The sequence below is a fragment of the Taudactylus pleione genome, unplaced genomic scaffold (assembly GCF_031769625.1).
Source record: "Taudactylus pleione unplaced genomic scaffold, aTauple2 ptg000631l, whole genome shotgun sequence".
Lineage (NCBI taxonomy): Eukaryota > Metazoa > Chordata > Amphibia > Anura > Myobatrachidae > Taudactylus > Taudactylus pleione.
Window position 1 is genome coordinate 1,680,681 of NW_028285033.1, and position 18,310 is coordinate 1,698,990.

General features: G+C 42.3%; 1 protein-coding gene across 2 annotated transcripts in view; it reads right to left on the bottom strand.

Moving 5' to 3' along the window:
• CUNH1orf115 (chromosome unknown C1orf115 homolog) overlaps positions 1–18,310 on the bottom strand; it is an 86,858-nt gene that overhangs the window by 17,236 nt on the left and 51,312 nt on the right. The window contains exon 2 of one of the 2 annotated variants that reach the window (XM_088454764.1): positions 45–106. The exons of the other annotated variant lie outside the window; for it this stretch is intronic. Within the exon in view, the coding sequence (XP_088310890.1) occupies positions 45–106 (62 nt within the window). The remainder of the gene's footprint in view (positions 1–44; positions 107–18,310) is intronic. 2 annotated transcript variants of the gene reach the window in all.

Consider the following 18,310-nt stretch of genomic DNA (forward strand, 5'->3'; position numbering starts at 1 on the left):
TAAATCTAAGCTGGCTATATTACAGAGTACATTTTAATATTTACCTCTCTATAGTCCATAGTTTGCAGACACATGTTGCGATCTTCTCACCGATGGTACCGGGAATCTGCAAAGACACAGTGGATCAGTACAACACCAAACACGGTCTGCTTACCATGTACTAAATCTTAGATATCAAATTAAATTTATTTCACAACATTAATAATACTGAATAAACATTGAATATTACACTTTACTGCTAGGGAACCTTTTATGTAAGTGTGCAGTGTGTAAGTATTGGGGAATTGAGAAAAGACACTAGTTAGCTTTGTGCGACTATGTGTTTGGGGAGTACACCATGGTACGTGTTTGCAGGGTTAATCATTTTATATGTTTTAGTGACTGTCTGTATTTATATGGTGAGGACTTTTAACTTCTATTGCGTGGGAATCGCACGACGCTAAATAATAGCATCGCCGTATGTACTTATAATGGGCGAGATTCACTAAAATGGCGCTGGGCGGTCAGTCGCAAAATGGCGTCTCATTGCCATTCGCAAAATGGCGTCGCGCAGATTTAATTTTGAACCGATCCTGTCTCAGCCAATTATTCGGCTTCGACACCGGGAAATCTGGATCCAGAGCGCTAGCGTATGTATTGGCTGTACTTTTGTATTTAATTGTCTTTTGCACTAATTGCGTTAGATCAAAGTGTGTAACTCTCTTTTTGTTGCAATAAGAACTTTTTGTGCTTTGGAACCACAATCAAAGCCTGGAAAGCAATTATTTCTGTTTAGCGACTTAGGGGTATCGATACCAGGCTTGGGCTGAAGTCCGGGGCTCTTCCCCGCCCCTCTGGGCTGTGGGCACGGGGGTAATAATGTGTTAAATAGTTATAAAATATTGTATTTTATAGTGGAACTACAGGTGCCAGCACGCCTGCCCTTTTGCACTTGTGGAACTACAAGTGCCAGCACCCGTACCCCCACTGTAAAATAAAGTTTAAAAAAAGACAGAACACAGACACTGTCTAATGTAAAACTTTATTACACACCTACCTACCTCACACATACTTACCTGTGCCAGCTGGTCGGTCCACTTCTCTCATGTAGAATCCATTTGGAGTACCTGGAATAAAGATCCTATACTCACCTCCATCCTCGCACTGCTCTCCATAGCATCCAGGGGACTTGGCAACATAACAAACCGAGTAACCGAACCCATACGGACAAGTGTTGCTATGTGTGTTGGCAAACATACCAATACTTCACGAATGCCAGCTGATGAGCCTCCTCGGGAAATTCCACGGCCCGCCAGCCAATCAGAGGCTGCTTTATATGTAGCGGCCGCTCATTGGCTGGTTACATGCAAAATGCTGCCAATTGGGAGTGGGCGGAGCTAAAATTAAACTATTTAATCATTTTAGCCACACCTCCTCCTTACAGAGCTGGTCATCTTGATTTATCTTACCAACCTGTACAATTTCACTAGGAAGTGGTGGGATGTGAGAAATCCGCCTACTCCTGGAGGGAGTGCGGGGGACTATCTGAAAAATCTGGAGTCTCCTGCACCTTCTGGGAGAGTACTAACCTTGCAGAGTACATACCACCAGTCACCACATCCTTACTGATCATATATTGGCTAACATATGTGATCAGTACCACAAAGGACAGCTATTCCGATAAGAACTGTCCTTAGCAATCAGCGCTAATGCAAGGCAAAATGCCATCTTCCCATTGTCAGCTCTTGCATGTTTTGGATTGCATATTAAAGTCCCTCCCTCATGATCGGCACCGTGTCACACAGGAGACCGGAGGGAGAGGGTATGGGACTGAGCTGCAGCACTGTGAGGCACTAAAAAAACACCATTAGGAGTGGACTGAAGTACTGTGTTATACCTACAGTGACAATTGGGCATAAAAAAATTATTAGAAGCATTGTGTTAAAGAGGCACTGTAGAGGCACTGAGGAGTGTGGGCTGCAGCACTGTGTTGTGTGTTAATGGCCAGGCCCTAAAAAACATCATTAGGAGCACTGTGTTGAAGGGGCACGGTCATTAAAAGAAAAAAAAAAAACTGTGGCACTGTGGGCTGCAGCAATGTGAGGCACTGTGTTCTGAAATATTTAAATAAAATGTTCAGGCACTGTGTTAAAGAAAATTAAAATAAAACTGTTGTGTGTTCAGGTACTGTGTTAAAAATAACGGAATTAGGGTGCCATTACTAGAAGTGCAGTGAGGCACTGTGTTAAAAACAGAAATAAAACACTTACAAAATATGGTGTGGGTTCAGGCACAGTGTTAAAAGAATAATTTCATTAGAGTGCCATTACTAGGAGTGTTGTGAGTCAATATGGATCAGTCGATAGAAGAGCAGGAGCAGCAACCCAGTACTAGTACTGCAGCTCCTGCCAGTCATGATAGTACTTCAACATCTACTAAAGCTGGTGGTCAAGGGGAAAGAAGGTTTAAGAAAGGGCACCTGAAATCTAAGCACTATTTTAACAATGTTAAAAAAAACATCACCTCTAATAAAGGGAAAATGTACGTCAAATAAACGTGACACCTCTACTGTGACTCAATCTGATACACTAAGCAGTGGAGGAATATTTTAATGACAATGTACAAATTTTCATGGTCACACCGTCCCAAAAAAAAGGGAATTTGGAGCCCCTTGTACAAACTAGCTTTGCTTTACTTAAGCGGCCCACCCTCCAGTGTGTACTCGGAAAGTGTTTAGCACAGCCAGGTTCCTTGTGAGTGATCGACATACAGTAGGAGGCTGCTTCCTCAAAATGTGGAACAACTGATGTTCATAAAAATGAACTACGAATTCTATGAGGAAAACCTGTGTCGCCAATTACAACAAAGTACAGAGACTTCTGTAATGGTGGATTCCAGTGGGGATGAGCTAATATTGTTAGATGATAATAAACACTGATGAGGGTGATGGTGAGGATGATAATGACATATTACAACTGCAGATATGATTAACAATACTGTTAGCCACCTTAAGTCCATTGGCAGCTTGTTTTGTTGGGTCCCAAACAAACCAAGCATTTCAGCCACAAAAATGTCCCTCGCTGAAGTGCTTGGCTTGTTAAACTGTGTATGTCCTTTTTAATACACAACATAAGGACAATTTCATCATGCACAACTTTTCTTTTCATTGTAGCCTAATTCTCTTTGGGAAAAGCTCAGAGAGTAAATGCAAATTACCCCTTTGGGGCGTGGACCCATTAGGGCCACACCCTCGCTGTGGCAAAATATTGCCAATTGTGCGGGGCTAGTATTCCATTCTCACCGGTTTGCTGTCCTCATGTTTCTCCTTTTTTGTCCTTTTTTTCTTCTTTTTCTAATCAGGTCTCCAGTGCTGTCACTTGTTTCATCCATATATCAGTGGTTCCCAAATGTGGGTGCCTCAGGGCATTTGCAGGGGTGCCTCAGGTTGGTGGACCAGTATCAAATAAAATGATTTTTAGTCAGTGAGATTGGCAGTCATTAGCAGTGGTTTTGCCTATCAAAAAATTTGTGGACAAAAAGAAGCACAGCCCTGTGTCAACCACCACAAAACTGAACATAAGGGCAACATATAAATACAATTTGCTTCATTTAATTTCTGCCGAATTACTCAATAAGAAACTTTTGACCCAGGGGTGCCGTGATAAAAATACTGATAATCTAGGGTGCAGGGATTCGAAAAAGTTTTTGGAACCACGGTTCTATAGCCTTCGTAGGAAGACCTGCTATACAAAAATGATGTGGCTAAATTAGGATCCGATGCTAGAGGAACTCTGTGTAGCCCCGCCCCCATGGTGATGTTAGGAGATATAATCGGGAATGCTGTAAAACCTGTGGCCTGCCAATTCTAATACATGCTACCTGCAAACCCACTTCTCATGAAGACTGTGCTGACAGAGGGACCATGTGTAGCTACACCTCCACAGTGACATAGGTGGATACCACCAGGAGATGTGACGCCTGTTGTCTGCTGCTTCTGATCTATGCGGACGGCAGCCGCTTCCACCTCTCTGCCTCCCACAGTGTGCTTCCATTACTGTCATTCATTCGAAATCATTCCATGAGGTACATGCCATCAGCAGCTCCTGGTTGTTAATAAGAGGTTTCTCAAACCTTCTAAAGATGAAAAGTGAAAGTGTGGCCCATAGCAACCAATCAGATATTATAGAATGTAATATAGAAATGGTAGCATCTGATGTGTGGCCCATAGCAACCAATCCGATATTATAGAATGTAATATAGAAATGGTAGCATCTGATGTGTGGCCATAGCAACCAATCCGATATTATAGAATGTAATATTGAAATGGTAGCATCTGATGTGTGACCCATAGCAACCAATCAGATATTATAGAATGTAATATAGAAATGGTAGCATCTGATGTGTGGCCATAGCAACCAATCCGATATTATAGAATGTAATATAGAAATGGTAGCATCTGATGTGTGGCCCATAGCAACAAATCAGATATTATAGAATGTAATATAGAAATGGTAGCATCTGATGTGTGGCCCATAGCAACCAATCAGATATTATAGAATGTAATATAGAAATGGTAGCATCTGATGTGTGGCCCATAGCAACCAATCAGATATTATCGTATGTAATATAGAAATGGTAGCATCTGATGTGTGACCCATAGCAACCAATCAGATATTATAGAATGTAATATAGAAATGGTAGCATCTGATGTGTGGCCCATAGCAACCAATCCGATATTATAGAATGTAATATAGAAATGGTAGCATCTGATGTGTGGCCCATAGCAACCAATCCAATATTATAGAATGTAATAGAGAAATGGTAGCATCTGATGTGTGGCCCATAGCAACCAATCAGATATTATAGAATGTAATATAGAAATGGTAGCATCTGATGTGTGGCCCATAGCAACCAATCAGTTATTATAGAATGTAATATAGAAATGGTAGCATCTGATGTGTGGCCCATAGCAACCAATTAGATACTATAGAATGTAATATAGAAATGGTAGCATCTGATGTGTGGCCCATAGCAACCAATCAGATATTATAGAATGTAATATAGAAATGGTAGCATCTGATGTGTGACCCATAGCAACCAATCAGATATTATAGAATGTAATATAGAAATGGTAGCATCTGATGTGTGACCCATAGCAACCAATCCGATATTATAGAATGTAATATAGAAATGGTAGCATCTGATGTGTGGCCCATAGCAACCAATCCGAAATTATAGAATGTAATATAGAAATGGTAGCATCTGATGTGTGGCCATAGCAACCAATCCGATATTATAGAATGTAATATAGAAATGGTAGCATCTGATGTGTGACCCATAGCAACCAATCAGATATTATCGTATGTAATATAGAAATGGTAGCATCTGATGTGTGACCCATAGCAACCAATCAGATATTATAGAATGTAATATAGAAATGGTAGCATCTGATGTGTGGCCCATAGCAACCAATCCGATATTATAGAATGTAATATAGAAATGGTAGCATCTGATGTGTGGCCCATAGCAACCAATCCAATATTATAGAATGTAATAGAGAAATGGTAGCATCTGATGTGTGGCCCATAGCAACCAATCAGATATTATAGAATGTAATATAGAAATGGTAGCATCTTATGTGTGGCCCATAGCAACCAATCCGATATTATAGAATGTAATATAGAAATGGTAGCATCTGATGTGTGGCCCATAGCAACCAATCCGATATTATAGAATGTAATATAGAAATGGTAGCATCTGATGTGTGGCCATAGCAACCAATCAGATATTATAGAATGTAATATAGAAATGGTAGCATCTGATGTGTGGCCCATAGCAACCAATCAGATATTATAGAATGTAATATAGAAATGGTAGCATCTGATGTGTGACCCATAGCAACCAATCAGATATTATAGAATGTAATATAGAAATGGTAGCATCTGATGTGTGACCCATAGCAACCAATCAGATATTATAGAATGTAATATAGAAATGGTAGCATCTGATGTGTGGCCCATAGCAACCAATCCGATATTATAGAATGTAATATAGAAATGGTAGCATCTGATGTGTGGCCCATAGCAACCAATCAGATATTATAGAATGTAATATAGAAATGGTAGCATCTAATGTGTGGCCCATAGCAACCAATCAGTTATTATAGAATGTAATATAGAAATGGTAGCATCTGATGTGTGGCCCATAGCAACCAATTAGATACTATAGAATGTAATATAGAAATGGTAGCATCTGATGTGTGGCCCATAGCAACCAATCAGATATTATAGAATGTAATATAGAAATGGTAGCATCTGATGTGTGACCCATAGCAACCAATCAGATATTATAGAATGTAATATAGAAATGGTAGCATCTGATGTGTGGCCCATAGCAACCAATCCGATATTATAGAATGTAATATATAAATGGTAGCATCTGATGTGTGGCCCATAGCACCCAATCCGATATTATAGAATGTAATATAGAAATGGTAGCATCTGATGTGTGACCCATAGCAACCAATCAGATATTATAGAATGTAATATAGAAATGATAGCATCTGATGTGTGACCCATAGCAACCAATCAGATATTATAGAATGTAATATAGAAATGATAGCATCTGATGTGTGACCCATAGCAACCAATCAGATATTATAGAATGTAATATAGAAATGGTAGCATCTGATGTGTGGCCCATAGCAACCAATCAGATATTATAGAATGTAATATAGAAATGGTAGCATCTGATGTGTGACCCATAGCAACCAATCAGATATTATCGTATGTAATATAGAAATGGTAGCATCTGATGTGTGACCCATAGCAACCAATCAGATATTATAGAATGTAATATAGAAATGGTAGCATCTGATGTGTGGCCCATAGCAACCAATCCGATATTATAGAATGTAATATAGAAATGGTAGCATCTGATGTGTGGCCCATAGCAACCAATCCAATATTATAGAATGTAATAGAGAAATGGTAGCATCTGATGTGTGGCCCATAGCAACCAATCAGATATTATAGAATGTAATATAGAAATGGTAGCATCTGATGTGTGGCCCATAGCAACCAATCCGATATTATAGAATGTAATATAGAAATGGTAGCATCTGATGTGTGGCCCATAGCAACCAATCCGATATTATAGAATGTAATATAGAAATGGTAGCATCTGATGTGTGGCCATAGCAACCAATCAGATATTATAGAATGTAATATAGAAATGGTAGCATCTGATGTGTGGCCCATAGCAACCAATCAGATATTATAGAATGTAATATAGAAATGGTAGCATCTGATGTGTGACCCATAGCAACCAATCAGATATTATAGAATGTAATATAGAAATTGTAGCATCTGATGTGTGGCCCATAGCAACCAATCCGATATTATAGAATGTAATATAGAAATGGTAGCATCTGATGTGTGGCCCATAGCAACCAATCCGATATTATAGAATGTAATATAGAAATGGTAGCATCTGATGTGTGGCCCATAGCAACCAATCAGTTATTATAGAATGTAATATAGAAATGGTAGCATCTGATGTGTGGCCCATAGCAACCAATTAGATACTATAGAATGTAATATAGAAATGGTAGCATCTGATGTGTGGCCCATAGCAACCAATCAGATATTATAGAATGTAATATAGAAATGGTAGCATCTGATGTGTGACCCATAGCAACCAATCAGATATTATAGAATGTAATATAGAAATGGTAGCATCTGATGTGTGGCCCATAGCAACCAATCCGATATTATAGAATGTAATATATAAATGGTAGCATCTGATGTGTGGCCCATAGCACCCAATCCGATTTTATAGAATGTAATATAGAAATGGTAGCATCTGATGTGTGACCCATAGCAACCAATCAGATATTATAGAATGTAATATAGAAATGATAGCATCTGATGTGTGACCCATAGCAACCAATCAGATATTATAGAATGTAATATAGAAATGATAGCATCTGATGTGTGACCCATAGCAACCAATCAGATATTATAGAATGTAATATAGAAATGGTAGCATCTGATGTGTGGCCCATAGCAACCAATCAGATATTATAGAATGTAATATAGAAATGGTAGCATCTGATGTGTGGCCCATAGCAACCAATCAGATATTATAGAATGTAATATAGAAATGGTAGCATCTGATGTGTGGCCCATAGCAACCAATCAGATATTATAGAATGTAATATAGAAATGGTAGCATCTGATGTGTGACCCATAGCAACCAATCCGATATTATAGAATGTAATATAGAAATGGTAGCATCTGATGCGTGGCCCATAGCAACCAATCAGATATTATAGAATGTAATTTAGAAATGGTAGCATCTGATGCGTGGCCCATAGCAACCAATCAGATATTATAGAATGTAATATAGAAATGGTAGCATCTGATGTGTGGCCCATAGCAACCAATCAGATATTATAGAATGTAATATAGAAATTATAGCATCTGATGTGTGATCTCCAATCCGACTTACAATAATATGATAACAATATAGTTCTGTAAAATTAGAGGTTATCAATAAAGAAAAAGAACTATTGGTAAAACATACTTTCACGGCTTGTCAAACCTACAATCATTCCCGCTGATCGCTGATTGCCATATCATCATAAAATATTAAGCACCCCAAATAAATGTAAGTCTTCAAATTATAACATTTTGTCATTTGCAAAGATAAGTAATATATATCTTTGAAATATAAAGCACCTACAACAAATAATCAGTTCGCTACACTGAAAGCATAAAACAGTTAGGGGTCTATTTATCATTGGTGTCCCTTATAATATATATTAAAAATAAATCTAGGACACACCCTTGAGTTGCATCAATATCAAAATATCAATACATCGATGAAGAGTTCCGCGCAGAGGCGTATTAATAGAGGGGGCCCGTGTGCATTACACCTCTGGGGCCCCTTCCTCTCTTCCCGGTGGCCAGCTGTGCACTGACCGCAGAAGTAAACTCTGGGCACTAGTCTGTGCCCAGAATCTACTGGGCATGTGCAGGTTTCCAGGAAAATGGCACGGCTGCCATTTTCCTGACGATTTCCCACACCCTACCCCCATTATAAATACACCCCTGGTTCCGGGGACCACTGACCAGCCATGGCATATGATCAGCTGCCCAGCGGGGACCTGGTAGTCAAGCCATAGCTCAAACCCGTGGGCTGCAGAATCAGTGGGTGCATCGCTGGTAGTTGCAGCACACAGCGTGTGGTCACCGTCCGAGATCAAATAGGCTCCTCAAACTGGCGGGCTTACCAGGACAGCTGTAGAGTAGCAATGGTGATTGTGAGGCTCAAGCCCAGTGCTTGTGATCTGGAGCTGGTTTATGCAGGGTTTGTGGAGGCAGGTGGATCCAGGAAGGCTCAGCTGGGTGTGACTGCTGCAGCAGCTTTGTTTGTTGGTTGGCGTTCCTGGACACTGTGACTGGGTGCGGTGAGACCACAAGATCACCCTCAGTCACAGCAGCAGCGGCCGCCCCTCCAGTGACAGCGGCCTCCCTCTCCACAAAGCTGGGACATTTGGACGTCCCAAAGACTGCTTTCAGGTCACTGGGACACAATTTTTACATTTTTGTAAACTGGGACATCTAGCAAACCTACCCCAAAAGCTACGGCCATGGTCAAAAGTTTTGAGAATGACACAAGTATTGGTTATCACAAAGTTTGCTGCTTCAGTGTTATTAGACTTTTGTCAGATGTTACTATGGTATACTGAGGTAACATTACAGGCATTAGATAAGTGTCAGATGTTACTATGGTATACTGAGGTAACATTACAGCATTACATAAGTGACAAAGGCTTTTATTGACAATTACATTACGTTTATGCAAAGTCAATATTTGCAGTGTTGACCCTTCTTTTTCAAGACCTCTGCAATTGGCCCTGGCATGCTGGCAATCACCTTCTGGGCCACATACTGACTGATGGCCACCCATTCTTGCCTAATCAATGCTTGGAGTTTGTCAGAATTTGTGGGGTTTTGTTTGTCCACCCACCTCTTGAGGATTGACCACAAGTTCTCAATGGGATTAAGGTCTGGGGAGTTTCCTGGCCATGGACCCAAAATTTCGATGTTTTGTTCCCCAAGCCACTTGGTTATCATTTTTGCCTTATGGCAAGGTGCTCCATCATGCTGGAAAAGGCATTGTTCCTCACCAAACTGTTCTTGGATGGTTGGGAGAAGTTGCTCTTGGAGGATGTTTTGGTACCATTCTTTATTCATGGCTGTGTTCTTAGGCAAAATTGTGAGTGAGCCCACTCCCTTGGCTGAGAAGCAACCCCACACATGAATGGTCTCAGGATGCTTTGCTGTTGGCATGACCCAGGACTGATGGTAGCACTCACCTTTCCTTCTCTGGACAAGCATTTTTCCAGACGACCCAAACAATCTGAAAGGAGATTCATCAGAGAAAATAACTTTATCCCAGTCCTCAGCAGTCCAATCCCTGTACCTTTAGCAGAATATCAGTCTGTCCCTGATGTTTTTCTTGGAGAGATGTGGCTTCTTTGCTGCCCTTCTTGACACCAGGCCATCCTCCAGTAGTCTTCGCCTCACTGTGTGTGAAGATGCACTCACACATGCCTGCTGCCATTCCTGAGCAAGATCTGCACTGGTGGAGTTCCGATTCCCGCAGCTGAAATAACTTTAGGAGACGGTCCTGACGCTTGCTCGACGTTATTGGGTGCCCTGAAGCCTTCTTCGCAACTATTGAACCTCTCTCCTTGAAGTGCTTGATGATCCGATAAATGGTTGATTTAGCTGCAATCTTGCTAGCAATATTCCTGCCTGTGTAGCCCTTTTTGTGCAAAGCAATGATGACTGCACGTGTTTCCTTGCAGGTAACCATGGCTAACAGAGGAAGAACAATGATTTCAAGCTCCACCCTCCTTTTAAAGCTTCCAGTATGTTAATCTAACTCAATCAGCATGATAGAGTGATCTCCAGCCTCATCCTCGTCAACACTCTCACCTGTGTTAACGAGAGAATCTATGACAATATGTCAGCTGGTCCTTTTGTGGCAGGGCTGAAATGCAGTGGAAGTGTTGTTTTTGGGATTAAGGGGATCATTCAGACCCATTCGCGAGCAAAGGACGCTCGCAAACGGGTCGATGTTACCCCATCGTGCGCATGCGCGAGACCCGGAGAGCGACGGGCTCTCCATCGCTCCGGGTCTCGCACCAAAGGGGGCGTGCTGTCGATGTTGATTGACAGCACGCCCCCTTTGGTGGGCGTGCCGGTGGCGTGCCTGCCAGACGGAGGCTTTCCCATGGGAACGCCTACCGTCTGAAGCCGGCCCCACTGATATCACTAGTGATGTCAGTGGGAGTGATTTTGGCTCTGATAGAGCCAAAATCACTCCAGGGCTTGCGGCAGGGAGACCCTACCGCAGGGTCTCTGTCGCAAGCCCGATGGTCATCATCATGGACGCTCGCTATAGCTGTGGGTGGTAACGCTATGCAAGCGTCCATGAGGACGCTCCTAAAACAGGTAGGAGGGCCCTGATTCAGAGCGAGCGCTCTGGTCAGAGCGTTCAGCTCTGAATCAGGCCCTAAGTTAATTGTCATGGAAAAGAGGGACTTTGCAATTAATTGTAATTCATCTGATCACTCTTCATGACATTCTGGAGTATATGCAAATTGCCATAATAAAAACTGAAGCAGCAGACTTTGTGAAAACCAATACTTGTGTCCTTCTCAAAACTTTTGGCCATGGCTGTACATTACTTATCACTGCATACTAATACTGTTGCAATTAGGAAGATTTTGGGGGGTTACATATGAATGTAGTCATCCTGGGACAGCTGTACTGATGAGCAGCAGTTTGGCGAATTTAAGATGCTGAACTTTTGTGGATGTGTATATTTATATTCATATTAGAATTATATTTTATGTAGTTATTCAATTGGTGTTATATCTATGACATTATCCATTGTAGATAGGATAGAGGTTAACCAGCACATGTGCACACTTTCTTTAGCGTGTATGTGTATGTATATATTTATATATGTGTATTAACATTTGAGCATCCTGCTTATGAGTTCTCCAACCAGAAAATAGAGCGATTTATATTATATTATTATTTTAAAATATTTTTTTATTGATACGTATTTTCTAAGTTTATATATGGGTATAATTTATCATGTTTTACTATTTTTATTGTAGGATACTTTTTATCTATAAATATTCTTTAATTGAGTTTTGTGTTTGTTATATATAATATGCTTATGAGTTTTATGAATATTGATCAATGTCTCCATATGTATGAAGGTTTTTAATACCTTATAAATCTTAATTGTAGTCCAACGAGACACAGGTTGATACTAATTAAACTCTAATAACATGTGTATATATACCGGAGAAACAATCTCCTATTCCATTATGCCTCTGAGGAAACGGCCCCATTGATTGGCTGAGAAATGCGTCAGGTGTTCACCATCAGGAAGTGCATCATTGAGCCAGGAGACAAGAGACGCTGGGCATCTAATGAATACGAGCACACGTTGACTTACAGTGTTAGCCCAGTGGTAAGCAGACAAGCGGGCCTCTGCACCAGCGAGACAGCAGACGCCATCTGCGTCATCACGCCTCGACCAGCTGACTTTGAAGGACCGCGAGTGAGGACGGCTGGACACCCGCTACATAGCCGTGTCCATTCAGGCGGCCACGACCTCCCCAATAGCCTTTCCGGTGAACGGATCCCCATGTGCCTAGGCACACGGTGGTGAGCGGCTGGTTCTGACGCTGGTGTCTTTTGGAGTTTCCACTAACATCCTCTCAGCGACAGCAGTAAGGTACCCCAATTGAGGGATTTTATTGGTGAAGCATTGTGTATTAGCTGACCGGGACGCCGGTATCAGCTGATTAAAATATATATTTTTCACCTCAAGAGCATAATTTCTCTAAGCACCCAGGAGTCTGTGGATTGATTCTATGCATTAATAGAGGTGCCTAACATTATATTCTGAGACTACTCGGAGGTTACCATTTTCTGCTGCCTGCTACTCTGAACTGTTTTATGTTACTAATACCATCTAATCTATACTAACCCATTGCCGGGGTCTCACTGGTTACTAACACTTGTGCTAACTATGGAAATTTGCTCATGATCTCTACTTGTCCTATTTTTGTGACCCTAACCATTTTCCATTGGAAGCATGCTATATATTTTTCATTTCATATATATTTTTTAATCATATTGCTGCTTGGTCTCATTTAAATATTTATCTGTGTGCACACTAGATTTTTGAATGTAGACTCCTTTGAGCTCAATGTCTATCCTGTAGGAGAGATTGTTGTTATTTTCATTCTTGCATTTATATATTGAATATATGTATCTGTTTTAATATTTTTATTAAATATACATTTGTATCATTGCCGCAGCGCTCCCCGTTTTCTTTGTTTATGAACTTTTGTAGTTGACTGCAGGGGCAAAACTTTATACTGCTGGGTCCTTTCCAAGCACATACCTCACAACTTTTCATCTTCCAAAAGGAGGCGCGCACGACCGAAAGGGGGGCATGGTTTAAGAAAAAGGGACTGAGCTTAATGAAAATGGGGTGGAGCCTCGTGGCTTCCCCCGTTTTCGTCACTTTGGGGGTGTGCCCAGCACAGCGGGACAGTTGGGAGGTATGCATACAACAAGCTAAGGTCACTTATGCGCACAAAATAATTAAGAGTTCAGCATTCTGAATGTGTCCTTCACACGCTGATAACATCGTCCATTGGAAAAATACTGCTAACTCCATGATGGTATTTGCTAAAGGATAGATACGGTGTCGACAAGCAGTATGTGGACCCCTGAAGGTAGGTGCCGGGATGTCGGCAAGTGTGAAATGCTACTTCAATAATAAATTCATCAGGTTTACAGTTGTACTGCTGGTGGGTGTAAAATGCTACAACTAGGGGTATATTTACCAAAGTACGGGTTTTTAGAACTATTAATGTTGCCCATAGCAAGCAATCAGATTCTAGAAGGTGCAAGATAAATGATAAGTACAATCTTGGCAACAACTCCACTTCTATAAACCCGTACTTTAGTAAATATACCCCCTAATATTTCACACCTGCCAACATCCCGGAGCCTGCTTTCCTGGATCCCCATAATGCTTGTTGACAAGCACATTACATCACTTATCTTACATCACCACAATATGTTTTCAGAGTTTGATAAACTGAAAAATTGTAACGTCTCCATATATTAAATGGGGACCATAGACATGTAATATACTGCAGTAAGCAAAAGGTAAATAGGAAAAATAGATAAACAATGTAGAGATCAATAAGGTTTGTAATAGTCCCCGAATATCACAACGTTATTCAGCTACCCCTTTTACCATAACAAACATTTTTTCCAGAGCTTTAATAAGAAACCCAGCTAAGGTACTACCAACAGGGAGCCAGAAAAGAGGCCCAGCCTCCAGCAGCTGCAATTCCTTCTAATGCTGGGAAAGAGCTTTCTCGTGACACGGCTGGAAGAGGTTTATTCACTTTTCTGTTAGCCATAATCTAACATGGGAAAAATATTTCCAGAAACCTATTGGCGGAATTCAATTGTTTTTGCGGCCCGGATTTCCAGTCTAAAGTGACGGGAGATCGCGGGCCGCTATTCAATTGTTTCAGCTTTTCGCGCTGATCGCGCCCAAAGTGGTAGGCTTTAGCCGCGTAAATCGGCTAACCCCGACCAAAGTCCAGGGCGCGATCACGAAAAGTGCCTCTGGGGCATACTTGCCTACCCTCCAGATTTGGTCGGGAGCCTCCCGAAAATCGGGTGCCGCTCCCGACCTCCCGGGAAGGCAGGCAATCCTCCCGGCCCCGGCGATGTGTCCGGACCCCCCCACGCTTTTTAGTAGAAACCCCAGCAGCAGGGGGGCCGGTGACGCGATTCGCGCTGAATCGCGTCATCGTGGCTCCGCCCCCGGCTGCACAATGCCATTAATCACGGCATTGTGAAGAGGGGGCGGAGCCACGATGACGCGTTTACGCGGTCATGCCCCCATGCTCCGCCCCCAACGCCGCGTCATGTGCCGGGCCCCGCCCCCTTTGGCCGCGTCACGCCCCCAGCCCTGTAAGTCCGACAGCTCCCTCCCGGAAGGAGGGGGCTAAATGTCGGCATGCATGCTCTGGGGCTGCGAGCTGAAATGGAGTGCTGGCAGCGCGCCCGACAGGAGCAACAATTGAATAGCTCCGTCGGGCGCTGGAAACAATTGAATTCTGCCCTTTGTGTTTAAGTTTATTAATGAGAGTAATATACTGTATTGCACCCAGTGCAGAGCATAACACTCTGCCCTAATGCATAGACACACATCATCCCCAGAGTTTCCCAAAGTCTGCCATTACAGTCCACATTTTAAGGAAATCCATGCTTGAGTCCAGATGGTTAAATCAACTTAACTGAGGAACTAATTAAGTCTCCTGTGCTGTAGCATGGACGTCCTTAAAATCTGGACCTTAATGGTGGAGTTTGGGAAACTCTGCATAAGGAAAAGGATTAACCTCTTTGTGTAGTCAGTGGCTAAAAGACCATCAGATTTATAATATAAGTTGATTTCTAGCACAGGTTCTCAAACTGTATCCTCAGGACACCAAACAGTGCATGTTTTCTAGGTCTCCTCACAGAATAACAAGTAAAATAATTAGCTCCACCTGTGGATGTTTTAAAATGTGTCAGTGAGTAATAAATACAACTGTACACCTGCTGGGTGACCTGGAAAACATGACATGTGTGTGGGATCCTGAGGACCAAGTTTGAGAACCACTGGTTTATAGAAATGAGCATTTTAATAACTAGTCAAAATACATATGTAAAACCAGCCAATCACAGGTCCATCGGCACAAACGATGACCACACACAGGGGAAAGATGTTCAGACCTTCTAAAGAGGCCAACTGGAGCAGTTGCCCATAGCAATGAAGCAGCTACTAGGGGGTATATTTAGTAAAGTGCAGGTTTTCAGAAGTGGAGATGTTGCCCATAGCAACCATTGAGATTTTGTATACAAGCACTGAATCCTTGGGCCGTAGCCCACAGTGTATACAAACACCATGACTCTGTTGTACCCCACTGTGTATACAAATACTGTGACTCTGTGGGCTGTACCCCACTGTGTATACAAGCACTGTAACCCCTTGGGCCGTAGCCCTCTGTGTATACAAGCACTGTGACTCCTTGGGCCATAGCCCAATGTGTATACTAGCACTGAATCCTTGGGCCATAGCCCACAGTGTATACACAGTGGGCTACGGCCCAAGGAGTCACAGTGTATAGGGGGCACACTGATGTATGCTGCACTATACTCTGCTGATTAAGTGGCTGTGTCCAGACTCACAAGTGGCTGTGCTGGTAAAGTGACTGTGTATAGGGGGCACACTGCACGCTGATGTAAACTGCGCTATTTTATCGTTCATGGCGGCGGCCATTTTTCTGGTGTTCTGAGCAGCACTGACACCCGACGTGGGACCACGGACAGGTAAGTTTAAAAAAATATGGGTGCAGCGTGGGGCCCCCCTGGACCCGGGGGCCCGTGTGCCCCGCACACAATGCACCTATTATAGATACACCACTACAGCTAGCCCACTCTCACATTGGCTAGATAGCATGGATGATTCCTATATCTGACAAATAGCTCAGTGTTCTATTTGACAAGTATGTTTTCAGTAGTAAGTCATCATAGTATATATTAATGTAACTGAAATAATATTTGGTTTAATCAGCTGAGCTCAATAACAACTAGTTCTAGGTTAGCTGATTGTGACTTTGCTTCAGGGAATTAGAGCCACAAGTGTATTCACTATTTAGTGTTCTCTGTAAATCATCGCTCAGGATTAGTTGAATAAAGTTTAGTCCTCATCAGTGAAAGGCAACCTAATACACTTCAGGGGCCACACATTACAATTACAGTGCTGGTACGTGCATAAACACCTATAAAATCATACTTGCGACCTTCGATTCATGACTGCCAAAATATTAAAAGAAAATTATTGTACCACCGCACACACCCAATTCCAGGCTATACTCACAGCAGATGTACTCTTAGTTTTGTGGGGGTGTTGTAGTATTATGTTGTGTTATGTACCTACTGCAAGACAGTGCAATGTTTTGTTGCTGCAAACATATACCTCCCAACAAACTGAGTCCCAGAGTCAGGACCTCCACGCGCCAAAGGCACGCGCGTCCAAAAAGGGGGCGTGGCCTGATCGTAAAGGAGGCGTGGTCTGAATACAAGCCCCCATTTACATCACTATTGGGGCGTGCCCAGCATCTCCGAGATGCTGGGCTGCCCCCAGGCTTCCCCCAGTACTGTGAATAGATGCTGTGCGCATGAGGTGAGCGCATAGAAATAATAATATGCTCCACAAGCAGGCTCCTCCAGCCACACACATGCACAAGACCCATCCACCGACTCCTAATGACAATCTCCACATGCCACGATGACTCACAGCAACAGAGAATCTGCATTTACCACCGGTCCATCACAGCCCAGTCCGATGGATCCTCAGCATCCTCACTGTCTTAACTGCGGATGTCAGCAATCTCTGACACTGCGCATGCGCAAAGGAGAACAGGGGGGGCAGCCGCGGAAGAGATTCTACTACTAGATAACTCAGCGGGCCCGCTGCTACCACCCAGCACCAGCACGATGTGCATGTGACAGACACTCTAGAAAGAAGAAGAAACCCATCAGAGACATACATAGATAGGTGGATAGATGTAGAAAGCCCCAAGAGATAGAATGTAGATAGATGTAGAAACCCCTCAGACTGTAGATAGATGTAGAAACCCTTCAGAGACTGTAGATAGATGTAGAAACCCCTGAGAGACTGTAGATAGATGTAGAAACCCCTCAGAGTGAGAGAATGCAGATAGATGTACAAACCCCTCAGAGACTGTAGATAGATGTAGAAACCCCTCAGACGGTAGATAGATGTAGAAACCCCTCAGAGACTGTAGATAGATAGATGTAGAAACCCCTCAAAGTGAGAGAATGTAGATAGATGTAGAAATCCCTCAGAGAATGTAGATAGATAGATGTAGAAACCCCTCAAAGTGAGAGAATGTAGATAGATGTAGAAATCCCTCAGAGAATGTAGATAGATGTAGAAACCCCTCAGAGACTGTAGATAGATGTAGAAACCCCTGAGAGAATGTAGATAGATGTACAAACCCCTCTGAGAGATGGTAGATAGATGTAGAAACCCCTCAGAGACTGTAGATAGATAGATGTAGAAACCCATCAGAGTGAGAGAATGTAGATAGATGTAGAAACCCCTCAGAGACTGTAGACAGATGTAGAAA